The sequence below is a fragment of the Pleurodeles waltl genome, chromosome 7 (assembly GCF_031143425.1).
Source record: "Pleurodeles waltl isolate 20211129_DDA chromosome 7, aPleWal1.hap1.20221129, whole genome shotgun sequence".
Classification (NCBI taxonomy): domain Eukaryota; kingdom Metazoa; phylum Chordata; class Amphibia; order Caudata; family Salamandridae; genus Pleurodeles; species Pleurodeles waltl.
This window is the reverse complement of record NC_090446.1, coordinates 446,992,840-447,015,696: the sequence shown is the minus strand read 5'-3', so window position 1 is coordinate 447,015,696 and position 22,857 is coordinate 446,992,840. Positions and strand designations below refer to the sequence as shown.

General features: G+C 45.7%; 1 protein-coding gene across 4 annotated transcripts in view; it reads right to left on the bottom strand.

The window, feature by feature from the left end:
* The window catches only part of LOC138304161 (uncharacterized), a 168,401-nt gene that overhangs the window by 32,182 nt on the left and 113,362 nt on the right, over window positions 1-22,857 (bottom strand). For all 4 annotated transcript variants that reach the window (XM_069243979.1, XM_069243982.1, XM_069243981.1 and 1 more), the window contains 2 exons: window positions 22,604-22,669; window positions 2,166-2,258 (listed from right to left, as the gene is read on the bottom strand). In XM_069243979.1, coding sequence (XP_069100080.1) covers window positions 2,166-2,258; window positions 22,604-22,669 — 159 coding nt within the window. The remainder of the gene's footprint in view (window positions 1-2,165; window positions 2,259-22,603; window positions 22,670-22,857) is intronic.

Sequence of the window (22,857 nt, the reverse complement as noted above, 5' to 3'; positions counted from 1 at the left end):
GAGAGTATCCATAAACAAATGAAGTCAAAGAACTTCTGTAAGATCTTTTGCAAGATATTCTTAGTGAGGAAAACCTTTTTAGAAAATCTACAATGATATCATGATTATGATAAGCGATGCCTTTTCAGAGAACGGGACCTTTGCTGTAGCAACACAGATTTTTTAGGGATTAATCTCCCAGTGGAGGTGGTTATTGGCAGCGGAGCATATACGTTTTGGCACGGTGAGAGAGATAATAGGTCATGCAGGTATTAAAACAACTGACACAGGATATGCTTGGTGACTACAAGAGACTGACAAGAGACTGACAAAAGGTATAAATAACCTCAGGGGTTAGGCATTGAGCATTCAGAGTTTAAAGTCTCAGGAACTCTCCTTCTCAACCTGCCTAAAACTGAGTGATGTCTTGATGTTGCATCATGTATAGATGTGAGTCCAGTCTTTGATGTTGAGATGCATTTTGATCAGTTGCGGCTGGTAAAAGTGTCGGGAAGAGGGAATAAAACAAAAATACAAAAACATATTTTTTTTTTTAAACGTAGCTGAAACTTGCTGCTGCGCTGCCGCGCCGCCGCTTTTCAGGCAGCTAGCCTGCCCTGCGGCCAACCACGACACTGTTCAAAGCAGCCTTATGATTGGCTAGAGTTCCCTGGCTGGGGGCTCCAATGCAAACTCAGAGCCTGGGCTTGCTCTCTCCAATCCGGCAACACAGCTGGAGAGAGCCCTTGTGTGCCTGTGTGTTTGGCCGGCCCGAGACAGCCGGGCAAACATAGATGCGCACTGAGGGGAGTGCTCTGTGCACTCCCCTGAGTGCTCGTCACCCCTATGTCCCCGCCCCTTTGAAAATAAAACAATAAAAAACATTTTTTTTTAATTATTTTTTTTTTTAAAGTTTGCAGCTCCTGCTGCTGGTGGGGGGCAAGCTCCTCCGCCATCGGGGAGGAGCCGCCCATGATTTTGACAGGTTGTGTAGATGGCGAACCTACACTCATTTGCAAGCATGTTCCCACCATAATGGTCCTCAATGTCATTGACTTCAAGATGAACTGAGAATGTTATAGTTTCTCACTTCCTCGTCTCGTTTTTTATTTCACCCTCTTGGAGTCTGAAGAGGTAAGTAAAGCAATAATGTTTAAGGGAGTCCACTCCCCAAGCTCCTGAGATCTTCTCCACGCTAAAGCTAAGTCCTTTGCTGGTCCTCCTGCAGGCCAGGAACACTGATTTTGTTTTCTGGCCTTTAATGTCCTCCTGGAAATGTTGCTGCACTGTCTGCAGTCTTCCGGGTGACAACTCTCTAGAAGGCAGAAAAACACAGCCGCAAAAAGAGGTCTATCTGCGCCTTTTTCTTCCACAGATTAGGTACTTTACACAATTAGTCATCAGCTATGTTCAGCAAATCAAATATCCTAAGGTTTGGAAAGTTTTCCAAAGAAAAAAAAGAAAAAAAATCAAAATTCCGTCCTACAGGATCCTGTTACCATTGACTGACAAATGAGCAGGAGCTGCTGCCAACAATAAAGCATGAAGGGAAACTGGTGGGAAGATGCTTCCTTAAAGAATCAGTTTCAGTTTTCCAGCCTCTGTAGGCTGAATCCTGTTTAGCTACATTTCCTTTTTTCCCTCTCATTTTAACTTTTTTTTAAAGGTTTTGTGAAATAGCTTCCTTGTTGTTTTTCTTACTATACTGACTTTTTAAAACATGGCCTATTTATTTTGAAAGAAAATACATTAACATTGGCTGTCACCACTTTTTTTTATAAAAAAAAAAGGCTTTCTGAAGGAAAGGTGTAATAAATATGTAAATCATAAAATGTCCTTCAGTATATTGTGAGTAGGCAGGACAATTCAGTGTATATGGTTACCAAAGGAGATACTCTGAAGGAGAGACAAGGGCTCCCTACTCAATTTGTAGCTCTGACCTGTGTGTTACCAACATACTACATAAAGCTATGTACACCCCCAGCAAAGTGCTGACAAAGTGAGCAAAGCACATGTTGTCGGAACTCACCTGTATGTCATAAACTACATAAGTTCTCCATCCGCATGCCTAATACAAATGAACGAATCAAGAAGCTCTGTGACAGCTAACTCTCTGTTGCTCATGTGTAAAGAAATGGTATGAGTCCTGCGCAAGAGATCACACACTTGTAGAGTAGAAGACATACCATTAGGGTTGTACGATCAATGACTCTGCACATGTGGGCTTCACTGCCGGCTGCCAGAATGTGTTCAGAGTCCAGCCAATGGCAACTGTAAATCTGTAAAAAACAAAGAGGACATATTTAAAGACATTCTAATCAGCGACAAGGAGAGAATAGACTGTCCATTTCACCATATCTTTTCTATCCCATCCTAGATGTCTTTGCATGCCACAAAACCAATGCAGAGCAGTATGGTTTACAGTAAGAGCCGCAGCAGTTTCTAAGACATTTTCGACGAAGAGGAGAATATGGGAGACCGCTTCAGTTTAGCACAGTTCTTGTTTTAGTGCTGGATTGCCTTTGAAACTGGACCAGGATGAGGTGGTCACCTGAGGATGCTTGTATATCCAGGTTCTTGAGAAGTCTCATTCAGTTATGTAAATTGCTCTGGACACAAGGTTTCGCTAAGAGAATGTCTGGCACTGCTAGGCTGCTGCTCAGCTCAGCAGAGGCAAACAGAGTGCCATTGCTGCTGCCAATGTATGTGAAGAGCTTTTGGGGGCGGAGGGGTCACAGAAGATCCTGCCTTCATCTTGGCCTTTGCTTAGATAATTGAGCATCTGTTCTTTTCTGTAACAAGAAATAGTAGCACTGGCATTTTATCACAGAGGCAGTCTGAAGATTTTGCTGCCGTTTAGGTTACAGTTCCTTGAGTGGTACTCGAAGTAAGCAATGGTAAAAGGCCCTCAAAGGATGGGGCTACTTAGGATTGCTGCCCCTCCCATATTTAATCAGCGCCACCAAAAGACTTAAGTGCTATGGCCAGTGTGGTAATGGAGAAATATTATCCGTTGGAGGGGAGATGTTTTACTTTCTTTTGTACTTCTGGCTCATAGTGATAGATACTTGTGGTCCATAATGTTAAAAATGTGTATTATAATTCACTTACTAGGATCTGAATTGTTTATTTGGCTTGTTGCACGAGTAGTGCTTAGGACATGACAGGGGTCTTCCATGGGGAGAGACCTCATCAATCAATCAATCACAAGGTCAAATAGAGCACACAGTTGCTCCGAAGATTATCCTGGCATTAAGGACTCGAAGATAGCAGTTACAATGGAGAAGGAGTGACTGCCCCATCTGACCTGCCTTACTCTAAGGACTACCTCAAAGGAACCCCGAGTAGTTCTAGTAGGAATTCAGTGTTGCACTCTGGCTGCCAAATATCGAGGCCCAATCAAAAAAGGCCCAATGGCCCTTTTTCCAGAGCTTTAAAAAGAATGCCCTTTTCCACAGGAAGCCAGTGCAAAGATCTCAGAAAAGGGGAATCTGATGTCCGTAAGGAAGTTTCAGAATGAGCCGAGAGGCCGCATTCAGTACAGTCTGAAGCTCAAGTAATCCAGAAGGGACAGATAAAGAACACTGGCATAGTCGGGTCTGGGCGTAATAAGGCCATGGACAACGGTTTTCTTAGGGTCATAGGAAGAAACTGCAATAATTTCTTCAAAGAACGCAACAGACCTACACAGGTTCCAACCACTGTGGACACCTGTGGGAGACAACTGATTATTAAATTTCACCCAAGGGTTTTCATAACCACTGAAGGACAAGGTGGAGTTGGGGCTCTCTCCTGCCAACAGCTAGACCACCAGGTGAATGGAAAAGTACCAAATAAGAGAACCTCCATTTTGTCCATGTTGCACATAAGATGGTTCAAGTTTGGACATTCAAAGACAGCATAGAGATAGGCCTTAACACGGCCACAGTTCGAATTCACCCCTTTATCACTCCTTGAGCATCATCAGCGTAAGATATCACTTTAGATACTAAAGAGAGTTGGACTCAGGAAGTAATCCTGAGGCACTCCCACTAAAAGGGAGTTCAAGACAGAGGAGACAGGGAAAAGCCGGACCGATTGAACTATATTCTCAATATTCTCAAGAAAAGATCCAATCCAATCTGATGTTAGCCCTTTCATTCCAAAGGAGTTCAAGCGCTGAGGTAGGGTATGAGACACAGTGTCAAATGCATCAGAGAGATCTAATAATATTGGCACCATCTTCCCACCGTGGTCTAGGGAAAGTTTGATAATCTCGAACACTTTGAATAGGGCAGCCTCCGTGCTAGACCCAGAGGAAAAAAAACACAGAATGGCTGGTGTGCAGCAACTTATTTGTTTCCAAATAATTTGAAAGCTGTTTGTTGATTAAGAAGAGGAGTCATGCAGCAAGCCCCGGTACGTCTACGTGAGCACCAGGAGGGCTCTACTTATTTGCCTTATATGCTCAAATGGGAAGTTGTTAACATAATCTGGAAAGCACCAGATTGAGGAGTCCCGGGAGTTACAGTTAGTCCATCAGTCAGAAGGATGGGGGGGTAATGGTTGGGGATGGTAGAAGAACAAAGTCCTCTGGGGTTGGATAGTAAAACATTAAGAAAACCATTGAAGACATAAAATACACGTTGCAAACAAAAGACCAGATGACCAAAACAGCAAAGAGTAACACGTTCTTTAAAAACAAATGCGATATATGTATATATAGCTGATTGCCAGGCAGTGATAGGCAGACCACTCCCCGTTAAATCATCACTATCAAAACCAGAAAAACACAGCACTCATGGGAGCGCTAGGTGATTATTTATTCTATTTTAAGTGATCACCCCTAACTAGCCAATCATGGCACTTTTTTGCCCACTCACTTAATCAAAGTTCGTTTAAATACACCTTTTGTGACACCATGTTTATTACATGCATTCTAGACCCAAATCCTTGCAGGAAATATGGTTTGTAAATAGTGTTTATTAAAAACAAATTCATTCTGTATGAAACTCCATGCATACCAAGTAGTTCCATACTTTGTAGGCAAGATTGCACTATTGATTTTAAGAGAGCTGGTGTTTTTTATGTATGGCTGTTTTATTCTTTTATCAGTGGACAGCCAACGGTTTATCACAACATACGTGCAGTGATATCATCACCATTATTAGAGAAGTTATAGTTTGGAAAATCCACAATAGTGCATGCCATCATCTTAAAAAAAAACATTGCTCAGTACTGGCCTCTCATAGGCCTTATGTAGTAAATACATATTTAGCAACAGATAGCTATTTCAGTCTCTCTGTAGATGTACCCTTCTTCAGCACTGTAATTAATGCAGAAGGATAAGATGTAAATATATGCACCAGGTCGCCATGATGAGGACTGGCGGTGGATCCCCCACCTCCTCCACCACAGTTCACAGCATGGGAGGAACAAGTCTTGGCAATCCTGCATGCTGAGGGCCTCACTGGTGGGCTGGACACTGGTAAGTCACTATTACTAACCTACCTCCACCGATACCTGCATGGCATGTCACGCCTTCACCCCAACTGCCTACAATCCACTCTATCCCACACAGTGTACCACCCCAATGACCACACCTAAATGTGTACCCCTGCATGCCATACCCACTGGAAGCACATCCTTCCCAGCTCTGCATGCACACCCACCTGCAATGCATGGACAGCACGCAGAACTACCAATCCCACAATCCATCACCATACACTATCAAAAGGGTGCGTACAACACCCAACCCATAGGGAAAGGCAGAAATGCTAAATATGTGACAGACAATGACCCTGACAAAACACTTACATCCCCACAGGTGCCGCAGCCAATGTCAATGGTGAGCAGGTGCCACAGGAAACCAGTCCTCCACCAGAAGATGCCCTCAGTGATGACAGCAACTCTGGATGTCCTGAGCTGGATGAACTCCCTGGCCCATCTGGGACCACTGGTCAGTTGGGTTCCACATCACACAGTCAGTACACCAAAGGGACCCACCCCTCCGACAACACCACAGCAGCCACTCAACATCCCCAGAGCAATTGTGTGCCCACCTGTACAGGGACCCGAGTCAACACCACACAGGCAAGACGGTGAAAGTGTGGTGTAAGTGAGAGTGGGCCCACCATTCAGGGGACACAGGCACAGGGGCCCAGGGACAGTAGAAGTTAAGCTGTGCGGCAGGAGGAGGCCAGGCCCAGGGAATTGACTTCCCAGGAGGCACTCACACATGTCCTGGAGGCATACCAGAAATCCCAGGACAGGATGGGCCAGGTAATTACCATCTTGCAGGAGAACCAGTGGCTGCAGGGAGAACACCACCAGGAGGTCTTGCAGCAGTTGCAAGGCATTAATGCAAACATGGCCTCCATTGCAGGGGTGCTGGGTGACATGGCGAACATCATGCGTGAGTACACAACACACCAGCGGGCACCTTCCACTAGCCAGTCCACTCACCAACCATCAGCATCTGTTGCAGCTAGTGGACAGGACGACCTGCCATAAGACCCACAGGCCACCAGCATCTCTCCCTCTGCAGCAGAAGAACCACCCGCAAACGTTCCCTGGGGCCCAGACAGACACCAGAGACTGTTACCAAGACCAAAACCACTGCCAGAAAATGAGCCCCTCCAGAATGTCCCCCTGTGTGCCACTGAGTCACCTTGTTCAGTTTGGACTGCCATTTATCCTCTTCCTATGGACCCATGGACACTGGACCTGTGCTGCAAACCAATTGGGCCACTACACTTGACATTTCCTCAACCATCACTCCACACTAATGCACTATCCCTTCATCATTATCACTTCAATTAACACCCTTGAACACAACTGGAGTATTAGTGCTTTATCATACAGAAATGTGCAGTGTATTGAACTGTGTCATCCTGTGCAAATGTCCTTTAATGTGTGCATCCATCCAACAAATGTATTCAAGCAGTCTGTAGTCATCACACCAGTACACAGTTCTGACCACACCAACATCTGCATAAAGGGAAGGCATACGTGACAGTCAACTGAAATCTGAAGGCAGTGATTGGCACAACACAGCTGGCACACAGCACTTAACTAAAATATAGATATGAACAGATCAACAGTCTTACCGGAGTGTCATTGGAAGTACTGCTGTATGATATGTGTCCTGTTGTCAACATCCTCCACCTCTTCCTCCTCTTCACTGTCTTCAGTGTCCACTGCTGCCACAGGTGCATTGTCTCCCCCTCCTCCTACAGGTAGGGCACATGGCATCTGAGGGCCAAACTGTGCAGCATGCCGAGACCTACACAATTTGGCAGACCTTCTTAGGGGCGTAGCATAGGGACCCACCTGTTAAATGGGGGCACTTGAACCTGGCTTTCATTTGACCAAATGTGCATTCTACAACTCTCCTGGTGTGGCCATGTCCCTCATTGTAACAAATTTTCAGCCCCAGTTCTCAAATTCCTAACAGAGTCAACAGCTAGGACAGGTTTGGGTAGCCGGAGTCACCTGGAAGAAGTGAGGGACACATATTATTCATATACAATGGCATGGAGTACAACTCCAGTTGGCATACACTGACATACATTGTGTGAAAACTCAAGTTCACCAATAAGCCACACTCTGTGCCTCTGTAGTCGTACCATCACCTGTGGGATGCTGCTATTCCTCAGTACATAGGCATCATGCACAGATCCAGGAAACTTGGCAGTGACTTGGGAGATGTATTGATCTGCAGGGCACACCATCTAGACATTTATAGAGTGGTGATTCTTCCTATTCCTGTAGACCTGCTCATTTGCCCTGGGAGCGACTTAGGCAATATGGGTCCAGTCAATGGCCCCAAGCACATGTGGTATGTGTCTCATGGCGTAGAATCCAGCCTTCACAGTGGGGGGGATGAGATGTAGCTGCTCATGTGTTTGAGCAAAGCAACCAAAACCCTTCCAAGCACATCTAAAAACATTAGCAGTGACATTCCTCAGCCAAACCCACTGTCACCTGGAATGAACCACTTGCCATGAAGTGGAGCACTGAGAGTACCTGTACTACAGGGGGAATTGCTGTAGTGCTACGGATAAAAGGAATTAGATCAGGCTCCAATTGTGCACACAGTTCAGTGATTGTGGCTCTGTCCAGATGATAGGTGAGAATTATGTGCAGGTCCTCTAGTTTAGCCAAGTCCACAAGGGATCTGTACACAGGTGCTTGTCTCTGCCTCCTTATCATCTGCAGTGGTTGGTACCTAAGTGAGCCAAAATTAAGATGTGTGTGACTACAGGAAGTATGGACACACAATATCACAGTACACAGAGCATGTATGTATGTATGTATGTATGTATGTAGAAGACTGGAATTGTATAGGTGTGTACAATCTATACCAATGACGCACATAAATCAGTCCAACATGAGTACTAGCATTGGGAAATGGCAACTGCCTGTCCCCTATGCAGGGACACGTGGAAGTGACCTCATGCCGTTGGCGTTTGGCATCATGGCGGAAGGAGGTCTGAACCGCTGTGCAACTCCTCATGGGCTACCTTGGAGCTCTATGGAGTAGAGAAACCAATGATGATCAATGCCGGCGGTGACGGTGTGCACCACCGCAGATGTGACCGCTATTTCCTCTGAGCCACTTCACTTGATTCCTGACACTCTACAGTTGAACATCTCCACTGCGTGTGCTGCTGTGACCTGTGTCTGGAACCTGTGATGGCCCGTGCTACAGGGGAAAGGGCCACAGCCTTCACATAGGAGGAGCTGGAGGAGCTTGTAGATGGGGTCCTACCCCTGTATGGGCAGTTGTATGGGCTTCCAGACCAACAGGTGAGAACAACATGGGTACGTTGGATGCAACATGGCTTCATGTATATGTATGTTTGTGCAGGCAGTGTGACATGGGGGGTGAGTTTGGTAGGAATCAATGTGAGTGCAGAGGTAGGGGTCTGCTTAATGTGTGCTTAATGTGGGTTATATGTAGAATGTAAGCCATCTGTGTTACTGAGTGGATTGTTTAGTTTATGGTGTCCTTCTGTCTGTATCTCCTCTGCAGGTCAGCGCCCATCAAAAGAAAGGGTTGTGGTGTCTCATCGCCAAAGACGTGCTGACCCTGGGGGTCCAAAGCTGGCAGAGCACCCACTGCAGGAAACGGTGGAAGGACCTGGGACGCTAGGCCCGGAAGACCACGGAGGCCCAGCTGGGGACGGTGTCCCAATGAGGGAGGGGTGCCTGGTCGGAACCTGACCCCCCTAACGGCCCGCATACTGGTGGTGGCCAATCCTGAGTTGGATGGGCGCTTGAGAGCAGCACAGCAGCCACAAGGGGGTGAGTACAGACTGTGTGGTATTATTTTTGTTGTTGCCTGGCATGGGGTTTGGGTGCAAGGTTCTAATCAGTGGTGCCCCAAGATGCCACTTTAGCTTTTCCTGTGTAGCCCTGCTTAGCTATGTAGGGTGGTACATATATTTGGAAATGGTAAGTAGCTAGCATACCATGGCAAATCGGGCTTAGTGCGTCCCAGTAGGTGTGCAGATGGTAGTGTGAGGGTTATTTACTGCTGTTGTACTCAAGTAATGGTCTGTCATTCTGGTCCATACTGCAGTGTTAATACCAGTGAGTGATTGTGAAGTGTATGCCATATGTGCTGTTGGTGCTGTGATCGACCCTGTGCTCCCTTCCTTTCTCCCCCACCCTCTCTCCTTTTCTCATCCTGTCCTTGTGTGCATTAGCATCATCTGGCAAAGGAGCAGGGGCACCGGCGAGTGGGGGAGCTGCAGCCCACGGGACCCAGGAGGCAGAGAGCACAGACTCAGAGGGGACCAGTGGGTTTAGAGGGTGAGGGGGGCACCACGGGGAAGACAGGAGCCACGACTACAGACTCAGATTCCTCCTCCGATGAAAGCTCCCTGGTGGTGGCAGACCCCTCTGGGACCACCCCAGCTACTAGCTCTCCTGCCACTCCCGTACCAGCACTGCCCTCCCAGTAATGCCCCACCCTGTTGCCCGTGCCCGCTCACCAAGGAGGGTGGGCGTCTCCTTCGTCCCAGGCACCTAAGGCCCTGACCCCATCAGTCCTGCTGCCCTCAGTGAGGAGGCTATTGACTTCCTGAGATCCATCTCTGTAGGGCAGTCAAGCATAGTGAATGCCATCCAGGGGCTGGCATCCCGGATGCAGCAATGCCTACCTGTAGGGCATTCACAGTGGCTTGGCTGCCCTGCAGAGATCGTTTCAGGTTCTGGCATCCTCTCTGATGGCAGCTAGTGTCCCTGGTTCTACCTTCTCCCCTCCAACTACCTGTACCCAGTCCCAAAGCCCTCTCCCACAACCCATCTCACGCACACAATCTGACAAGCATGCACCCAAAACAACAGACAGGACTTGCACAGACAAACACAGGCACCACACTTCACTACACAAGCACACACACAGCCACTGCCTCCACAGTCTCCTCCTCCTCCCTCATGGTCACATCAACACTCACACCTGCATGGACTGCATCATCAGTCCCAGATCCTGCCACCTGTACAGCCTTGCCCAGAGTCACCACAACAGCAGACACGCAGACATGCACCCCTCACACCACATGCACAGTCAACACCACCACCATCACAACCTCATGCCGCACACCCACCTCACTTGCAGACACCACAACATACATCCACACGTCCTGTTTGTACTCTCCCACCCTGTCTGCCCCACCCCCTCCAATTACACATAAACGCTCCCACTCAGACACCCAACAGCCATGCACCTCACACATGACAATGTACATGCACCTGCACCCAAGTCCAGCACACCTAGTCCTCCTACAACCACTTCCTCTATCTCCACACCTAATCCTCCTCCCACAACCTGTCCCCTTGGTCCTAAGAAGCTTTTCCTTTCCCGCCTTGAACTCTCCCCCCGTCCTGCCCATAAGAGGAAGATCCCTCCCTGCCAGCCCAGTACCTCCAATTCGATTCCTGTTCCTCCCCCTAAGGCTTCACCTGCCACAAAGGGGCACATGAGTGGCACTCTGGTCCCCCGTCCCAAGCCCACTCCTCTGCCCCCTAAACGGAAGGGTAATGACCCGCCCCCTCCCAAACCCAAGCCCAAGGACCTCCCTCCCAACAAGAACACCCCCCTCCCCACTGAGGTGCCTGCGTATTAACAACATGATGCCCCTGCCCAGTGGAGTGATTGGGCTGTCAGGAGTCAGGTTGGGCCTTGGATGTTGCCCTGTGGCCATTTGTTTACTGTGGACTGGCCAATGGCCTTTGCTGTACATATTTATTTATTTATTTATTTGAAATTAAGCTCGTTTTTCAACATTATTACAGTGGTTGGACCAGAGGTATGTGTCCTAGCTTTCTTTGCTCCTGGGTTATGTTGTTGTTGATTTACTTTGCAGATTGTTCTGGGTTTGTGGTATGTGTGTTTGTTGTACGTTGTGAGGGCGTGTGTGTGTCACTCTCCCCTCCCTCCCTTGTGGGCTAGGGAGCTGTACTCACCGTTGTCATCTTCATCATTGTTGGATCTCCTGGACTGCCATCGTGTGGTACAGCATCGGCAGGACTTCCAGTTTAGGTTCCATGGTGGCCGTGGACTCCTCTGTGTACCTGGAAGTGTCTTCTTTTATATTATCTGTTTCCACCAGGCTTTTGGTGGTGGTGGTCCCACCCTGGAAATCCTGGTAGTCTGCTATGTCATAATATGGTAGGCAGCTCATTGTCTTCCGCATACCTGAAGATGCCTACCGCCGTGGTCAGTGGCGGTTCGGATGGTACATTGGCTGTTTATAGGAGGGATCACCGCCATGGTCATAATTTAGCGGTCTTCACCACCAGCCTGGCAGCGGTACTTCCCCCATCGCTGGCATGGTGGTCAGCTGACCGCCAATGTCATAATGAGGGCATATATCTTTCTGTAAGGATTTCAGTTGGCCATTGAGATCTGCTTTCAATGTCTCTATGGAGGATGACATGACGGCCTTAACCTCCCCTCGTAGTTCCTTCTGGAACTCATGCAATGATGATAGGAGGTCTTCTTTTGTCAAAGGCATGGTGTCGCCTGTCTCCATGGTTGTGCTATCTGCTCACGCTTCCGCTGGGGCAAAATATCTTGACACTCTATTGTTCTGTGGCTTTTTCGAAAGAATAAAGGTAGTCGTGATAAGTGGATGCTCCATTCAGACTTTCCTATTACAGTCCCTGATTCCCTCCCCACATAGGAGTGCGGGTACATTAATTAAGGTACTATTCAAATGGACCTTCAGCGTGGCGGTGTCATGTCATCAATGTGGGGATCTTGTAAATTTGGATGCGGGAGGGGTCTTTGGTATCGGCCTCACTAAGTTTCATATGGGCACGTTTCCTCTACTTCATGTGCCCTAAGCCCTTCCTTCATTCATACCGAGGAGTGGAAGTCCTCCACGCATAACCTTCAGTACTTCTTTCTTAAGTAGGATCCCTTTTCCTTTTTATGGACAGTGAAGCATTTTTACTATCCTTTGTGTGGTTGAGGAATGTAGGCTTCTCATAGCTAAGCCCATGGCCCAATCATTGTTTCAAATGGATCCCCCCCAAGGACAGGTGCTGAACTGGGGTGGTGAGAGTGCGACGAGTGCCTCTTGTATCTACAGCCAGCCGGTTCAGCGGGCTGGGATCATTGTGGCCACCATCTTAGGGTCACGCATTAGTTAGCTCTGTATTTTCTGTTTGGGCCTCCACTCGTGTAGATTAGTATTAGGGGTTACCACAGGAGGTTATACCCTGCACAACACCCACTTTGAGCACTCCTGTGTTTTACCCCTCCTCTCCTTACCACACCAGTATAGGCTGTGGCGCCACCATCAAGGGGTCAGGCAAGTCTCCATTGCGGGTGTTCCCATTACTGCTCTCCAGGGCCGGGCTGCCCTACTCCCCCTGCTTGATCGTTCCCCGTGGGCCACTATGGCTGGAAAAAAAATCCAGCAAAGGAACCCTGTGGCCTCCCAGGGTCATCCACCGCCGCAGTCTTCTCCCCGTGGTCCACAGGCTCCTGCTGTCCGGCTACCTGTCTGGTCTCTGGTGTTCTTCGTCCCTTTCGGAAGTCCACAGTTAAGTTCGCTTATTTGTCTTATATCTTGAGCAGGGGAACCCTACCTCAGGGGTCCCAAGCCTCTCTCCTGCCTCCTGTAGCGCTCGCTCGGCGTGGTCGCTTAGCAACAATCTGCGCATCATTCTGACGCTTCCGTTCCGGTGTGTGCTCATCTATATGCACGTAACCTTGATCACCTGCTTCCCGTCACAGGGTTTTTCTTCTCCGCGTCTTCACTATTTTTACGGGAGCGCGGCCAGGGGTAGGGTCCCTGCTTTGGCAACTGAGTTTTTCAAGTAAGCTTAGGTACACTTTGACGTTTTCTGGATCGACTGCAATTATGTTTGCCCAGCACTTTGATTAACGGGCGCTTTACAGTAACTGCCCAGTCTGTTTGACGAATTGAGGTGTGTGATTATATCCTTTTACGGGTGTCTCCGTTTCTTTTTTGACTTCAGCAATAAGAATGCCGCGTTCTCTCAGACATAGTATTACTTGCAAGTATGTAAAATTGTGATTTTTACTCAACCGACCCTTTACACCAGAGAGGGCCCATTTTGAATAATTCAGTCTGTTTAGTTTTGACTAACCTTTTTACCTTGCATCTATTGATTAAATGGTGCGCAGTTTTGGATTCCTACACAGCCTTACTGTTAGGGATAAGTGTATCCTGTGTAGTGCTAGACCATTTAACACTTGGACTTCTTTAATTACTGGACTCTTTACAGTTCTCTGTAATCTGGGGGTATTAGACTACTGTTTGCCCTTAATGACAGCCATTTTTTGTTTATCTATTTATCGATTAGATAGTTTACGCCAGGTCACTGGGCCGCAGCTGTCCCATGAAGCTTGTTTCTCTAATGGGAGGGTGAGCTAACCAACAGATCTTTATGCACTAGCGTGCCACCATCTGCACTCACATTGTGTGTTTTTCACCATCCACAACACTGATTTCTACGGTTTTAACTTTTTTTGTGCAATTACATGTTTGCAGTTGTTACCTGTGTTCTTTTTGATTGCAGGGCGACAGTTAGGAATAGGATGCTCTAGCTACACATGAACATTGTAAGTGACTGCAGTATTGTCAACTGATAGTCTTAATGTATAGGAGTGTTTTTGCAGTTGTATAGAAGGAGAAGTACATTCCCACCTGATCCTGAAGAAGCGTCGCTGGATCCTTTTGGACCATTAGAGACGCAAAACATGTTGACCCTTGTGTTAGGGAGGGTCTGGTAATTCCACCCGTTTAACTTTTCCTCCATTATATGTGGTTGAGAGTGTTTTGACCATTATACTCACTTCACTCTCCTCACTATTTTTAGCCTTGGCCTTTACCCTTCATGGTTGAATAAAATTGTTATCCCTAAGTGCTGGGTCCTGAGCCAATTTTAAATATCCTTATCACTCTCTTTCTCCTCTTTCCAAGCTCACTTGTGGGGTCTTGGCATCATCGAGTAAAGATCTCTGGCAAAGAGCCCCCCTACGGGGTTGCCCGTCAGACATTGCAGCGCCAGTCTGACGAGGAGCACTTCCGATGATGAAGCATGACACTCATTTGGGTGTGTGAGGATTCTTGCTCCTAAAATTAGGACTTCCTTTTCCCACTTCCTTTTTGGAACAGTGTATTCTGTTGTCAAGTGTATTTTCTTCACAGTCAAATGAATGCCATGAACTCTTAAAAAGCAGCACAGCCAAGTTTTATACTTAGCCTTTTCCAAGATGTCCATTGCAGGTAATCTGAGCCTCTCAATCCAAAATGCTGTAGAGTCTCTTCCAGTGATGTCAAATCCAGCTTGACGCAAACAAAAAGAAGGCTGTAAGAGGAAAAGGAAGGCGCATTGTAATGCATTTTGTTCCTTGATTTTATTATACAGGGAGTGCAGAATTATTAGGCAAATGAGTATTTTGACCACATCATCCTCTTTATGCATGTTGTCTTACTCCAAGCTGTATAGGCTCGAAAGCCTACTACCAATTAAGCATATTAGGTGATGTGCATCTCTGTAATGAGAAGGGGTGTGGTCTAATGACATCAACACCCTATATCAGGTGTGCATAATTATTAGGCAACTTCCTTTCCTTTGGCAAAATGGGTCAAAAGAAGGACTTGACAGGCTCAGAAAAGTCAAAAATAGTGAGATATCTTGCAGAGGGATGCAGCACTCTTAAAATTGCAAAGCTTCTGAAGCGTGATCATCGAACAATCAAGCGTTTCATTCAAAATAGTCAACAGGGTCGCAAGAATCGTGTGGAAAAACCAAGGCGCAAATTAACTGCCCATGAACTGAGAAAAGTCAAGCGTGCAGCTGCCACGATGCCACTTGCCACCAGTTTGGCCATATTTCAGAGCTGCAACATCACTGGAGTGCCCAAAAGCACAAGGTGTGCAATACTCAGAGACATGGCCAAGGTAAGAAAGGCTGAAAGACGACCACCACTGAACAAGACACACAAGCTGAAACGTCAAGACTGGGCCAAGAAATATCTCAAGACTGATTTTCCTAAGGTTTTATGGACTGATGAAATGAGAGTGAGTCTTGATGGGCCAGATGGATGGGCCCGTGGCTGGATTGGTAAAGGGCAGAGAGCTCCAGTCCAACTCAGATGCCAGCAAGGTGGAGGTGGAGTACTGGTTTGGGCTGGTATCATCAAAGATGAGCTTGTGGGGCCTTTTCGGGTTGAGGATGGAGTCAAGCTCAACTCCCAGTCCTACTGCCAGTTCCTGGAAGACACCTTCTTCAAGCAGTGGTACAGGAAGAAGTCTGCATCCTTCAAGAAAAACATGATTTTCATGCAGGACAATGCTCCATCACACGCGTCCAAGTACTCCACAGCGTGGCTGGCAAGAAAGGGTATAAAAGAAGGAAATCTAATGACATGGCCTCCTTGTTCACCTGATCTGAACCCCATTGAGAACCTGTGGTCCATCATCAAATGTGAGATTTACAAGGAGGGAAAACAGTACACCTCTCTGAACAGTGTCTGGGAGGCTGTGGTTGCTGCTGCACGCAATGTTGATGGTGAACAGATCAAAACACTGACAGAATCCATGGATGGCAGGCTTTTGAGTGTCCTTGCAAAGAAAGGTGGCTATATTGGTCACTGATTTGTTTTTGTTTTGTTTTTGAATGTCAGAAATGTATATTTGTGAATGTTGAGCTGTTATATTGGTTTCACTGGTAATAATAAATAATTGAAATGGGTATATATTTTTTGTTTGTTAAGTTGCCTAATAATTATGCACAGTAATAGTCACCTGCACACACAGATATCCCCCTAACATAGCTAAAACTAAAAACAAACTAAAAACTACTACCAAAAATTTCAGCTTTGATATTAATGAGTTTTTTGGGTTCATTGAGAACATGGTTGTTGTTCAATAATAAAATTAATCCTCAAAAATACAACTTGCCTAATAATTCTGCACTCCCTGTAGTAATCTACATTGCTTGCACATAATTTTGCTTCCGCTTTTTGCTTCAACCAGGATAGATTGCTTTCCTTTTGGGATATTGGCACAGCTTCGTTCTTTTCTGCTGTCTGATGCGCTTTGTTGATTTCTCCAGCTCTACGTTTATTTTCAATCTAAAGCTTCTAGATTGCCAAATGAGGCATTTCCGCATTGGTGTTTTTTTTTCTTCATGTGTCCATCTAAAGGAGACACTTGGCACCTTTAATGTATATTATTCTGTGCAGGGTGGCAGCTGTGGCTACTGGGAGGAGTTGCCCTTTCTGCAGGCAAGTTAGAAGGAGATGCAACAGACTTTCTTAGTCATCCTCTGTTGAGTCCTTTTATTGTTTGAAAATGAAAAGTTTTAGTCAACAAGTAACAATCTGTTACTTTCTGAAATACATACATTTTATTATCAACCAAACCTTTTTGTGATTTGTGGGGGCTATTAACACATTTCCACTAAATGAAAGCTGGTAATTTTTATGCTGCCCCCAAAATAGTAGCCTTTGACATTTAGTAAATGCATGCTTGATCCGCCGAACAAGAAACCGGTCTTCTCGGACCCCATCAAATGGAGACTAGGACTGTAGTCTTCGCTAACCCCGCGTAGTTGTCCTGAGTATCATCATCTGTGTATCCCGCGAGTCACGTAAAACTTTGGGGAAAAGAGGTATACTTACCTGCAGAGAGACTCCTATTTCTTGAGGCAGCACTTCTTTAAACAAAGGACAAGGGGGAAGAGGCTTACCATTGGTGAATTTATAAGGCCTGGGCCATCCATTTTTGGAGGACAAAAACAATATGATTCTCAGGAAGTATATTGGTATTCTATGGCCTGATTACGAGTGTGTTGATGTTTTCTGACCCCTGTGTAAACCTCTTTATGCAGAGGTGTAGGAATTACAAGTTTACGTGCTATCTACCACATCCAGTAATTACCAGGTGTGTTAAATAACTCACCCTTTGATAAATTTCAGCAGGCCAAACCTGACAGGAGAAAAAGTATATTTACTGTACCAAGCAGTTATTAGTGCGGTAAGCACTAAAATTTGTATGTTATTCCTAAGAAATACACAAGATTCTATTTATCGCACCCAATAATTAATGTACTCCAGAGTATTGTTATTTATTCAGTGCAATAAAAAGCACATGAACTCTATGTGAGGACTAGAGGCTCAAATTATCCATAACTTCTTCTGTTTATTTTTCTCAGGAGCCATCACAATCAATAACACAATTACACTGACACAGTACTACATTTCCCATGAGTGTTGAGGAAAAAACTCCAATCAATAAGCGTACATATAAGACCAAGCCATAAATCAGGTCTCTAGTCATGTCCATAAAGTAGCCCTCTAGGAAAAGCCCTTCCTCTTTCTTTCCTGCTCAGTAGCCAGTGAAGTTTTTTTCCCTCTTACTTTGCTTCAGTGTGTTGTACCGGCTAATGCTTGTTGAGGGGTGGAAATTCACCCTTTATGACAGATTGGCTGTTTAATATTGCATAGTATTGCTGGATATGCTCTCAGCACCTTTCTTCTCCCTCCTGTAGACTGAATTTTGCTTGCCAATTTGTATGTTGGCGCTGTCTCACACACTGAAGCAAATCACTTTGTTTATACTGTGCTGCCGCAACCCGCTCATAAATTCTAGAGCACCAGGTGCGATGACCAGCGAATGGTTGTAGTAGGCGTATGGTCAGGATTTTCATCTCAGGAAAACTGCGTTGCAGCTGTGTGCGCGGTTCAGTAATGCACCCCTAGAGGGCATAGGACATGGGGAAAATCCCACTCCACAGCGCGTCTAGCTAGTCATAGCGAAGTCCGCTGAGAGAATGTGCGGTGCCTGCGACATTGCATGCAGGACACAAGCAGCAGGCCTTAGCTAGTGAGGCAGGCAGGGTTTCCCCTTCAGTATAAGCCTGCCCAAAGAATCTTTGGGTGTAGGCATCAGATGTGTTTGATCCTTGCTCCTTCCAGTGTGCCCTTCTATATCAGGCTCTGCTGAATAGTCAGACCTAGTGCCTGGTTATATCTATATACTTACCAGTATAAACATGTTTGCACTCCTGAACTACATGGTATGCTTTGAGGCATAAGGTTTTGGGGGCTTATGCCAACTCTGGATGAAGAGTCTGTAGACACCATAGATGTGTCTTTATATAAGGTAGTTGCAAATGCCCTGAAATCCCTGGGCAGACAGATCATGCTCTTGACTGCTCAGTGCAGCATGAAGACTGCTGGTCCTTGAGGACTTTTGAAGTCTGGGGTGTTGATAAGGCCAAGGCCAAATCTATGGCCCCCTCCTCTGCACCCTTGATGCTTTTGGGAGCCTCAGGTTGGCCTTTCTGAAAAGACAGGTTAAGGCCTTTCAGTCTGATAGACAGGCCCAGACAAACCCAGTACCTCAGAAGGAAGTGCTTCACTCCCACAAGGGGCCACATGTGATGACAGGGATGACTCCGATGACCCCAATCAAGGGGATGACTCGTGAGATGAACCCAGCCCTAGCAGACCTTGGTGGAACGAAGGTGGTCCTAAACGCCCTATGTTAATTCTTACTGGGAAAGGGGCAGGGGATGTCCCCAAAAGCATGCCTGATATGTTGGATCCAGTTGATATTTAACTTCTGTGCTCCACGGATTGAGCACCCACAGAGGCAGATCATGCAAGCTTTTGTAGGCAGAAACCGCTGGATAAGGAGTTGGGGCAGACTGAAAGCAGAATGCATGCAGCAACTTCTGGAAGGGAAGATAACACACACCCCAGACATACATGGGAAATGGCTACCTTCATGCAAAGATTATCAAAGACTCTAAGAAGGCATTGATTGTTCATCGTGGTCATGCCAGGACCAGCTTTTGGATGTCTTGGGCCCACAGACTAAGATTTTCGATGTGGCAGAAAAGGCCTCTGATACTGGCAACTTAATAACTCCTAACGTGATGTCAGGTTGGGAACAGCGTGCCCTCTGTGTTTTTTTGGACAATGCAAACTGTGCCCTAATGTGTTGGCTGTCCTTTACATAAATCGCCTAGGTGGCACACGGTTGGAGGATCTGGAAGAGCTGGGCAGTGAGTTCTGGGATTTTTGTCTGGACAACAAGATTTCTATCACAGCAGAATACCTTCAGGGGAAGGTGAATTCTGTAGCAGATTGGAACACCAGATATCTGAAGGATTTCAGTGCCTGGAAACTGGATCCTGTGGTGTTTCACAATCTGATGGCGTGATGTGGCCCTTGCGAGGTGGACTTTTTGTTTCATGCTTGGATACTCAACTCCCCAGGATCTTCAGTTGCAGGTCGGACACAATGGTAGAAACCATGGATGCATTTCTTCAGGATTGAAATCATATGGTGGGATATGTGTTTCAACCATTCTCAATGACAGCCCGGTTGACGGGCATGTCAAGGGTCAAGAGGCAGAAGGCATTGGTTGTTCAAGTGACGCCATTATGGAGGTTGCAAGCTTGGTTACCAGTGCTTCTGTAACTTTCCTGTGATTCTTCAATCCTTCCACAGCATCCTCACATTCTCAGATTTTCCAAGGATTTTGCACCTTCTGGTGCTGGAAGAAACACTTTGTTTGATGGCGTGGTGGATTACAGGAGTTGCTGGGATGTCTAAGGGCTGTGAGAGTAAGCTTCCTCTCTCACCAGGAAGCTTTGGGCAGAATCTACATCCAAACAATATGTATCAGCTTGGCATAAGTGGTCTAGGTGGTGTGTGACACAGAATCGGTATTTCGTAGGGACATATGTAGTTCTGATTAATTTCTTATCAGAACTAGCGGAAGGAGATTTGGCTTTCTGCACAATCAACAGGGTCAGATCTGCTGATCTGGCTGGCCATTTTTCCTTCAACATGGAACTCCCTAAGTTATGCACTTCTGAAAGTCATACGATTCTTTCTTCCACCAGGAACAAAGTATTCTCATTTTTGGGGTGTGAATGTGGTTTTTCGTTTCCTCAGCAATTGGCCAGATAACATTTAGAAGGTAAATTAGCTATGTTGTTGTGCTTAATCTCCTGCAAGTTTGTTTTGAATGTGAGAGCCCTGGACATATATTCCAGAATTTTTTCGCCAGAAGCGGTCACTTTCATTGTTTCCTAAAACACAAAATCACATATGTGTGGTACACTGCATCAGGGATTATGAAGCGAGGACAGAAGAACTGAGGCTTCCGGGCACTAAGCGATTGCTGATAGCAATAAAGAAACCCAACTAGATGGGTAAAATGGATTATGTCGAAGGCAGGCGTATATACTTTTGTTTTCGGGGCTTACTCAGTACAAGTGGTTATGGCATCCAAACCATATTTCTTAGGATGTTGATGGGAGGATATTCTGACTGGATATCTGATTCTATCTTTAAAAAATAAATTACTTCAAGCCAGTGATAGGAGTTGCATCGCTTGTAGTGAGTAAGCTTTAAACTTGTATGATCGAGCCTCCAGTCCTCATATAGAATGAAAAATGTCCTAGCTATCAAGAAGGGAAGTTACAATTCTATTGAAGACAGAGACAAGGGTTATCCAACCCATTTTTGGTATGCTACTGTTTTGTGATCAGACCCTTGGGATGATAGGATTGCACTGAGTATACAATTTTGTCTTGGTTCATAAACAGTCTTCATGATGTTGATACATTGTTTTTCTTATTGAGATTTTTCACAATGTTGGAAGTTTCTGAGACTCTACCTTTTCTTTCAGGTTTGAAGCAGAAACAGGAATACTGAGTTACATTAAGGTTAAGGTGTGTTGCGAACAAAGAAAGAGGAAGGACTTTTCCTGTAGGGACATATGTACGTTTATTGGTTGGAGTTTGTTTTCTCAGGACTCATGGGAAATTGAGTCCTCTGTCAATGTTATTAGGTTATTGTTTTTATTAAGGCTGCTGAAAAAATAAACAGAAGAAAGCAAGCATAATCCTTGCCTCCATGTCTCCTATAGAACTGTAACTTTCTTCACTCTAGGTAGGAAATTTTACATTTCAACAAACTCAGAATAAGAGTCTGCGTGTCTTGTAAATACTGGGTGGTGGTATTTTGCTTCCTGGGTCACTGGGAGAGGTGTCAGTATATAAGGCCTTGTGGTCTGATCCTCCATGCATCTCAATGTTTGAGGATTTGTTTTCAGCATGTTCTTCACCAACTTCATTCCTTGAGTTACTATTTTTTACTAGTTTTTTTCTTCAGCGTTACCAGCGGAATTCTAATCAGGACTTGATTTGTCTGCTTTTTTCTGTTTTTCCTGTGTGTTTTTCTTAGAGTTTTTTCTTGCAAAATGTTTGCTCTTTTCTCTCTTAGGTACCCCTATATTACCTCTGCCACGTTGCACAGTTTTGTTGGTACCTTGCTAGGTGGCTCTTTACCCTCGCCTCATTAAACCAAGAGGAGATGAGTGAGAAATCAGAGGGAGGTTGCCCTTATCATCCCTCTCTCAAGAGCTAGGTGTTAAAAGGAAGTGCAACCTACCATTAACGCATCCTCAAACAGCAGTGAGTCTTTTTCACAAAGTTTGCATATTTACATGCTCATCTTCTTTTGATGTCTTGCAGGTCCATTGCTGTTATTTACATTACGAATATAAGCTTGGAATCTCCACTGGCTGACTGGCCTTTTGGCCAAGGTTGTACATCCCACTTTTCTAAGGCGCTGAGGGCATCACTTTCAGCACCTGGTACATCACATTCACCAGTTTTAAAGCACGAACTTTTCATGGTCATTCAATCACACTTGTGCAGTTTTAACTTGTCTTTTACCACTCAGAGGGCTTGGAGCTATGTTGTAATGTCAGAAATGATGCCATACAGCTCTAGGCTCAGTTTCTAGGGGATTTTCACCCCAATATCCATATTGGCCAGCAGCCCCAGGTTGTCACTTTCATGTCCTCTCTGTCTCCAGCAACAAAGCAAGTACTAATTGTGCAGTTTGCTTTCGAACCACATGTTTATTTTTTGTATAGGTTTTTATTGTTTTTTGTACAATAAATGAAATCAATAAAGGCATACTGATAAAACTGTACAGGGCAAAGTTCCAATTGCAAAGACAGTTGAGATACCACATCCCTATCTCAGAGCTGTGTTTGCCCTTCCTGGTATGTTAACAAACATTGTACCACAACATTATGTTTATAACTCAAGAAATACTGACCCGTGAATGTCCTCGGAAGTCATCAGGAATCTCTTGAATCACCTCACCGCTATCAGGATCCCAGATCTGAGAAGGAAGAGGAGAATCATAGCTTAGAGTCAACTCTAGAGGAGCCTCAACATAAACGCAAGGTGTCAACATTAACTCTTTTCAATTTGTTGTTTTTAATCCATTTTAGTGCAATGGTATTTCAGTTATCCACAAAGGCATTTTGAAATATGGTTTCCCTGGTCTCTGTCACTGTCCGTCTGCAC